The sequence below is a fragment of the Melanostigma gelatinosum genome (assembly GCF_949748355.1).
Source record: "Melanostigma gelatinosum genome assembly, chromosome: 5".
Lineage (NCBI taxonomy): Eukaryota > Metazoa > Chordata > Actinopteri > Perciformes > Zoarcidae > Melanostigma > Melanostigma gelatinosum.
Genome location: NC_136638.1, coordinates 26,892,837 through 26,901,205, shown reverse-complemented (window position 1 = coordinate 26,901,205; position 8,369 = coordinate 26,892,837). Strand labels below are relative to the sequence as shown.

At 40.1% G+C, this 8,369-nt stretch overlaps 1 protein-coding gene across 1 annotated transcript; it reads left to right on the top strand.

Moving 5' to 3' along the window:
* The first annotated feature begins 333 nt into the window (after positions 1-333).
* On the top strand, positions 334-8,296 carry LOC306777274 (uncharacterized protein). The gene is made up of 10 exons (XM_079268325.1): positions 334-546; positions 635-827; positions 1,327-1,449; positions 2,249-2,371; positions 2,582-2,687; positions 3,107-3,177; positions 3,276-5,274; positions 5,421-5,579; positions 5,670-5,717; positions 7,649-8,296. The coding sequence occupies exons 1-10, from the start codon at positions 413-415 to the stop codon at positions 7,882-7,884; spliced, it is 3,192 nt and encodes a 1,063-aa protein (XP_079124451.1). The 5' UTR covers positions 334-412; the 3' UTR covers positions 7,885-8,296.
* Positions 8,297-8,369: the final 73 nt, after the last annotated feature.

Here is an 8,369-nt window from a genome sequence, read left to right as displayed (position 1 = left end):
AGCAGTGTCAATTACAAATATGAATGGAGCAGTTATGCATTTTCTTCATATTTTTTAAGATAAAATAATCCTTTATTCGTCCCTCAGTGGGGAAATTACAGGATTACAGCAGCATTGCTCACAAGTAAATAAAATAAAAGATACAAATCAATTAATATAATAAACTAAACAGTAAAACAGTAATAAAATAAGACAGTAAAGAAGAGTATTAAATATACAGAATATACAGACGGATCAGGTAAATACTTTAACGTGTTGGATATTGCACGGATTAGATAAGATATTGCACCAGGTGAATGAATTAAAGTGTTCGTGTTCAGTGTGTTAGTGGTCCACCGAGAGCAGTTTGTTGTGCAGCCTGACAGCAGCGGGGAGACTGAAGGAGCTGTGCAGAGCTGCGAGAGTGTCCTGCATGGGGTGGGAGGCGTGGCTCATCAGGGATGAGAGCTTCGCCATCATCCTCCTGTCTCCCACCACCTCCACAGTATCCAGTGGACACCCCAGCACGCTGCTGGCCTTCCTCACCTTTATCCCAGTATATTACTGGTATATTTACTGTCAAAATTAAATGACACATTGCCTTTATTTTATATATTTACTGTTGTGAAACTAATATTCACTTGTATTTTTGTAGTGTTGATGCAGCAAAAGAGGATGGGTCGCTTGGAAGGCTTGTAAACGACGATAATCGAAACCCTAATGGCAAGATGAAGTACGTAACCATCAAAGGGAAGCCCCATCTGTGTTTGTTTGCAGCACGAGACATCAGTCAAGGAGAGGAGATCACCTATAATTATGGTGACTCAGACTGGCCGTGGAGATGCAAGGTAGTCCAAATTTTACTTTAACACAACTCGTGCATTCTTCTTGTGACTGTGCGTCTTGAGGCTCATACGTGACGTCATTCGTTGCGATCCTAAAGCTGCGTTCACACCAAACGTGACGCGAACGCACCTTGAGAACATTCCTCAGACCGACATCTTCCACAACACTAACCTGCAGTTTGTATCCACTTCTCTGTAGCATTTGTTAGCTTGTCTTGCTTTAGTTTATCTATACTTTTCCCATATAAGAACTATGAAGGCAAAAACAGTCATAACTTTCACATAATGTTACACAAGAAGCACCCAGTCTTCAATAAATATAGATATGATAAGACCTTTTTTTCAGGGTCTTGATAAGGGAATGCCTCTGGAAATGTTTGGTGGCCAAAACATAGTTTTAGCAACAGTAGGATTGTTTCTCTCATTAAAACTCCAAATAGTGTCTGTAATGGTACATTACAGTTTCTCTCTGTTCATTGTCCTCCTTTTTTGCCTGCTACAGATGATAACTGAGAGTGAGCTGATTGAGACTGCTGAGAGTGAAGCGACTGACAAGATTGAGACCTCTGAGGATGGCCTGACTCAAACATGTCCACAACTTGATCCCCTCCACAGGGTTGAAAAGGTAAACTTAAGTTTAATTACATTATTTATGAAAAAACATGAAATCATGTTTCATTAGTGTGTGTGTGTGTGTGTGTAGTCTCCTCTTATGGTTTATAGAGACGGGTGGTATATGAGGACATGAGATATTGTCTAAATATACCAATATGTTGGGTGGGTGTGTGTGTGTGTGTGTGTGTGTAGTCTCCTCTCATGGTTTATAGAGACGGGTGGTATATGAGGACATGAGATATTGTCTAAATATACCAATATGTTGGGTGGGTGTGTGTGTGTGTGTGTGTGTGTAGTCTCCTCTCATGGTTTATAGAGACGGGTGGTATATGAGGACATGAGATATTGTCTAAATATACCAATATGATGGTTGTGTGTGTGTGCAGCTGCCTGACTGTCGTATGTTTTATTGGGACAGCCATCTCATTAAATGCTTGTCCAAGTGTAAGTCAGTATTGTTTGTGTGTGTGTCAAGCACTTTGTTTTTTAAGAATATTTGCACAACCTGCATGTGATATGTCTGTCGGTTTAACTAATCAATCACAGCTAATATAAGAACTATGAAGGCAAAAACAGTCATAACTTCCACATAATGTTACACAAGAAGCACCCAGTCTTCAACAAATATAGATATGATAAGACCTTTTTTTCAGGGTCTTGATAAGGAAATGCCTCTGGAAATGTTTGGTGTCCATAACATAGTTTTAGCAACAGTAGGATTGTTTCTCTCATTAAAACTCCAAATAGTGTCTGTAATGGTACATTACAGTTTCTCTCTGTTCATTGTCCTCCTTTTTTGCCTGCTACAGATGATAACTGAGAGTGAGCTGATTGAGACTGCTGAGAGTGAAGCGACTGACAAGATTGAGACCTCTGAGGATGGCCTGACTCAAACATGTCCACAACTTGATCCCTTCCACAGGGTTGAAAAGGTAAACTTAAGTTTAATTACATTATTTATGAAAAAACATGAAATCATGTTTCATTAGTGTGTGTAAGTGCAGTTGCCTCATATGGTGTATATGGAACAATTACAGTTCCTAAAAGAAAAATCTGATTCAGAAGGTCAATTGGAAAATGTAGTCAACTTAGTAGATGTCAATGTAAAACTGTCAGAAATAAGTTATACTTAATTTTAACAGTGTCAAAATCATCGCCTGGTGTGCGCAACAATATCCTCCTTGGACAAGTGTGTTCATTGTGTGGGACCTGTATCCTCCTACAAGTGGATTGGCTATGAATGCAGAGGTGAGATATTTATTGAATTGGTACAGAGTTTGTCTTAGGGTATTGGGTCGGTATATTTGCTGTTCTAATGTACAAACCATTCAACAATGAAACACTGATGACAAATAATCCTTGGTTCACAACATAGGCTAATATATCAACTAGTTCTCAAAATTGTAGGATGTGTAAACATGTGTTATGATGAAGTTGAAGTAGTTAAGAGTGTGGGATATCATTCAGATTACTTAAAGGTGTTTTATTTTGCTTCATTGGCACTGACAAGATTTGTTATGTTTTAATGCTAGAGGTTTTTCTCCAATGCACCTGTTATTACACTTACAAGTGCAAACATGGGCATCAATTATCTCTTTAAAAGGGAGACTTTTTGAATAAACATGTGGTATTGAAACTTTGTACTGTATATTCAAAATGTCTTACAGGTTGTTCAGGAGTCTGGCATAAATCCTGCCTCAGAAGAATTAAAAATGATAACTTCCAATACTCATCACAGGTGAGTTGGACACAGAAAACAGAGCACATATGGTTTGTTGAACTCTTAACTGTCTGTAGCTGTCCATCATCACGTGAAATCCTTTGTTTTCTTACCAGTTTCTGGATCAAATATCAGATGATGATAAGTGCATGTCCGATGAGGAATACATACCAGACTCAGAAACAGAAGATGATGATTCAGATGCAAGCATCCCCATTATGCCTAGTCAGTTGAAAGCCGAACAGATTCAAGTAAAACCAGTACTACCTGATGTTGGAACATCTTATGGGTCAGACACGAGCGTCCCAGTTGTGTCCACTTCAGTAAAAGGTTTCCCACCTCTTGAAGATCACATGGTTGCCAATGCTGCTGAAACATCTGATTCATTGAATCCTACCAAAGACTCAACAAAGGAAAAGTGTGAAGTTGCGCTTCACGAACAACAAGTACCACATCTGACTATGACCAAAAAGAATTACTGTTATGTTTGTGGTAAGCCACAAAGCAAAATTTCCCGCCATTTGAAAACACACAAGACACATGCTGAAATTGTAAAAGCATTTTCCCTCCCTGAGCACTCAAAAGATCGCAAGATATTAGTAGAAAAGATGAGGAATAAGGGAAATTTTAGACACAACACTAAAGTTTTACAAGATGGAACAGGACCACTGAAAGTGAAAAGAAAACCAAAGGCTAAAGCACTGGCTGGAAAGTTTATTCACTGTATGTACTGTCAAGGCATGTACATTCGTAAGGAACTTTGGAGACATGCCCGCAGATGTCCCTTTAAGCCAGAAAACAAAGATGAAGAACCTGGGAGAACCAAAGTACTGGCTTTGGCTGAAGCTCAAGAATCTGCACTCTGTCAGCAGATCTCAAGTGGAGTGTGGAGGATCCTTAGTGTCATGAAACAGGATGCGGTTGCCTCAGTTGTGCGAAATGACCTCACCATTATTAATTTAGCTCAGTCACTCTATAACAAACATGGACAAGATCCTACCAAGTATGAGTACATACGACAAAAGCTCCGTGAAGTGGGGCGTTTGTTGCTATGTCTGCGCGAAGACTTCTCTGTACATAACCTAGAGGAGGCTGTTAAACCTGCTAACTTCCAGAGGGTTGTGCAAGCTGTAAAGAAAGTTTCAGGTTTTGATGAAGAAAAACACTCATACGCAAGACCAAGCCTCGCGCTGAAATTGGGACATGCACTTCAGAAAATCTGTGACATTGTTCATTGTAGGGGCCTCATGGCAGAAGATGAAGAACTGATCAAGTCCACTGACATGTTCAAGAAGCTGTACACCACCAAGTGGTCTGAGATGGTGTCTCACAGTGCCCTGAACACACTGAGTGACGCAAAATATAACAAGCCATCAACATTACCCTTCACTGAAGATGTTCAGAGCCTTCATCGGCACCTCGAGAAGTCTGCAGAAACTGCCTTTTGCAACTTGAAGGAGAAGACCAGTACTCAGAACTATGCTCAACTTGCAAAGAGTACACTTACACAAATCATTGTGTTCAATCGAAGACGTGCTGGGGAGGTTTCAAAAATGCGCCTCAAAAGTTTCCATGAAAGAGACGATACAAAGCTTCATGAAGATGTTGCCATGGGGTTGTCGAAGACTGAACAGAGACTGTGCAACTATTTCAGCCGAATCGAAATCATGGGAAAAAGGGGCAGAAAGGTTGCAGTTCTGCTCACACCAAGCATGATGGATGCTCTGTCACTCCTTACCAGTAAAAGAACAGATTGTGGTGTTTGTGCCACAAATGTCTTCCTGTTTGCGATACCCAACTCGATGAGCCACTACAGGGGACAGGACTGTTTGCGTGTTTATGCAAGCGAGTGTGGAGCAAAGCACCCCGAGTACCTCAGGTCGACACAGCTCAGGAAACACGTCGCCACACTCTCACAAGTCCTTAATTTGAAAAACAATGAACTTGATCAGGTTGCAGATTTCATGGGTCACGACATCCGTGTTCACCGGGATTTCTACAGATTATCAGTTCCCACAACACAACTGGCCAAGATTTCCAAACTGCTTTTATCGATGGAGAAAGGGAATCTTTCCAGCATGCAGGGAAAATCACTGGATGAGCTTGAAGTGGACGGTTTGTAAAGAAATTAACACTTACAACACACCTGATACTGTTTTAAATTTTATATATGCTGCCATATAATAAGCAAAAATATTTCCAACTTTGATTTGTTTTTATGTGCAGCTTTTCATGCGAGAACTACTAATACTATTTTCCAGATGAAATTGCATTCAGCGGCACTGAAGACGAGGACAGTGGGAGCGAATCCGATAACTGTGGCACAGCAGGCAGAGCATCAGAGTTTGGAACTAGCGAGCCTGTAGATGCTACATCTGACTCTACAATCACAGAGCAGGTCCATGACTTTGAAGATTCAGGTAGGTTCCCTCACTTTATACTTGTCGCTGTTCACCAAATGTTCTTTAAATTCAATTTGAAACTAAAGTATTGTGAAATTGTGTGTTTAGCAGGAACAGTGTCGTCCACAGTAACTGAGACCGCCCCTCTCTCTGAAGGTAAGCCAAGTTTGATGGTAGAGCACCTTTTAAAGTAGTTACATTAGACACAAAAAGGCATTGATGCAAGGTATGGAAGAAAGAAAAGGAAAAATGAGAAGACATACGATTTAAAAAGAGTGAGGAGTGCCCAAGTAGTTCACGCTAAAGTTCACTTTCAAGAAAAATGCAAAACAAATATTTAAAAAAGTGGTATGAATATATATATATCTCTATCTATCTATATCCCTTAATTCATTGAAGATGGGATTGAAGATTGTGGTAAATATAACTAATACCAGATCTGTTAAAAAATGTATCATTATTTATAAACTAAAACATAACATGGCCGTAGTGAATTTCATTCTACCCGTTTCAGGCACACATACGAATGAGTGTACTACACTCATTGGACCCATTTAAATGTTTCACCCTGATTTTCACTGTGACCAGAGACTCCTGGTCTGGTAAGAAAATTGCAGGCTTGACTAATCCTATTTAAAATATGTTGTAGTCCATACATATTTATACAGTAACCGACTGACTCACTTTTTATTGTTTTGTCTCGACTCTTGGAAATAGCTTTAAGCGGGTTTTAGTAATAGTTTTAAGGTTTATCAGAAGCCATAACATTCACAATGGCTAATAATACTTTATGGAAGGATTTTGAGAAGGAAGTTATCACGGCAACAAACCATTATCATTCATGTACAAAACACATTAATCTCATCCAAGGAGACCGATGCATTTTACCAAATTCCGCTGCTTTCGATCTGCAGTCTCAGGACAGACACAAACCGTTAGGTACAAAACGTTGTAGTAAATAGCTATTAGTACCAGAAATGCTGGCACTTATTTTGCTGGATGAAGTGGCATTGCTTTTCCCCTCTGTGCTAGCACCGACACTAAATCAACACAGCTTGCCTTTTTCCAGAGCAGACCATAGTCTGAAGATTATGACTAATATTTTCAAGGTCAATATTGAACTTTCAGGCCCAATTCCCACTGTTAATCCAATGTGGATGTTAATTCAATAATTTTTTAAACTGTGAATTGGATCTTAATTAAAGTTCCAGTGTTGATTGTTCATTTATTTCTTGTTCTATGCCAAATATATGTAAAACAATATCAATATCCAGGTAACTTTCATCAAAATCCCCATAAAGTCCCTTTCTTTTCTCAGCAAAACAGTTTCAAATGTTTGAAGTCTTCAAAATGTATCCGATCAAACAAAACTTTGAGCCACGAAGTAGCCACACCAGTGATATCACCTTTTTGTTGATCTTGGTAACAATGTGGAGACAGACAACAAGAGATGTGCATTTGAATATCGGTGGGAAGAAAATGTACTTCCGCCGGTCTGCGTTGTCAGTGGCTCAGCAGAGAGCTCTAGGTACCGGTCATCTGCATGTACTGGCTACGGTGCAGTGATACTGTGCTGTTTCAAAATCTGCAAGGTTTCCCTTCCATCTCTCTACCAACTGGTGAGGTGTGTAAAGCCAACAGTCCTCTGTAGCTCCATATCATGCTAAACTCTAAGCCTGCCCACTCTTTAGCTGTCCAATCAAATGTGAAGAATTTGATCCCACTTGTTACTGTACACAGCTCAAATATTCTGTTTCATTGGAGATTGCGTCACAGTATAGAAGGTAAATACGCTTCACTGAGACTTTTAACTCAACATTGTTTTTTTTCTTTAATTTCCAATCTAGTGTGTTAGAGTACAGAACCAAAAAAACAGAAATGGTTTCCCTCATGCACTGTAATGAGTTATCTATTGAAATATAAAAAGGTTCAGCCACTTTAAAATGTTAAAGATGTTATCACAGTAATTTGTTGTAAGTTTTACTGCTTAACATATTCCTAAGTGTCCGTACTTGATTGCTTCATTTTGCCAATACATTTTGTTTTCTGTTTGTGTGATCGTCTTGTCTACTTTGTATATCTTCCAGGAAAAGATGCTGGGTCCAGAAGAGGGACAAAGAAAGCGTGGTCCAAGGCTGAGGTTGCAGCAGTAATGCGGCACTTCAAAAATCACATTCGTAAAGGTCACCTGGCCTCCAAGAACGAATGCAGTCACTGCAAGTTGGTGGAAGGACCAGTCTTGGAACAAAGAACTGTGCAAAATGTCAGAGACTTCGTTCGGAATCGGGGAACAGCTGAAAAAAGACAGTCACAGAAGCTGTAAACAAATATCCTTTTTTGTTATTTTGTTTTTTTTGGCAGGAAAGTTAATGTTCATGTGTTCTCTCTCGTTCTCGTTCTCTCTTTCTTTCTCGCTCTCTGTCTCTGTCGCTTTCTCTGTCTCTCTCTCTTTCTTTCTCTCTCGCTCTGTCTCTCTCCCTCGCTCTCTGTGTCTCTGTCTCTCTCTGTCTCTCTCTGTCTCTCTCGCTCGCTCTCTCTCTGTCTCTCTGTCTCTCTCTCGCTCTGTCTCGCTCGCTCTCTCTCTCTCTGTCTGTGTCTCTCTCTCTGTCTGTGTCTCTCTCTCTGTCTGTGTCTCTCTCTCTGTCTGTGTCTCTCTCTCTGTCTGTGTCTCTCTCTTTTTCTCTCTCTGTCGCTGTCTCTCTTTTTCTCTCTCTGTCGCTGTCTCTCTCTCTCTGTCTCTGTCGCTCTCTCTTGTTCTCTTCGGTTTGTCAAGAGTTGTTTACAAAACAATTAAGTCTGTGGCCTGAG

Excerpts from the sequence above, each read along its gene's own strand:
- LOC306777274 (XM_079268325.1), top strand. The coding sequence starts at position 413 with ATGGGGTGGGAGGCGTGGCTCATCAGGGATGAGAGCTTCGCCATCATC. Across the intron at positions 1,450-2,248 it reads CCCTCCACAGGGTTGAAAAG|ATGATAACTGAGAGTGAGCT; the intron begins GTAAACTTAAGT and ends TGCCTGCTACAG. Across the intron at positions 5,580-5,669 it reads CCATGACTTTGAAGATTCAG|CAGGAACAGTGTCGTCCACA; the intron begins GTAGGTTCCCTC and ends TTGTGTGTTTAG.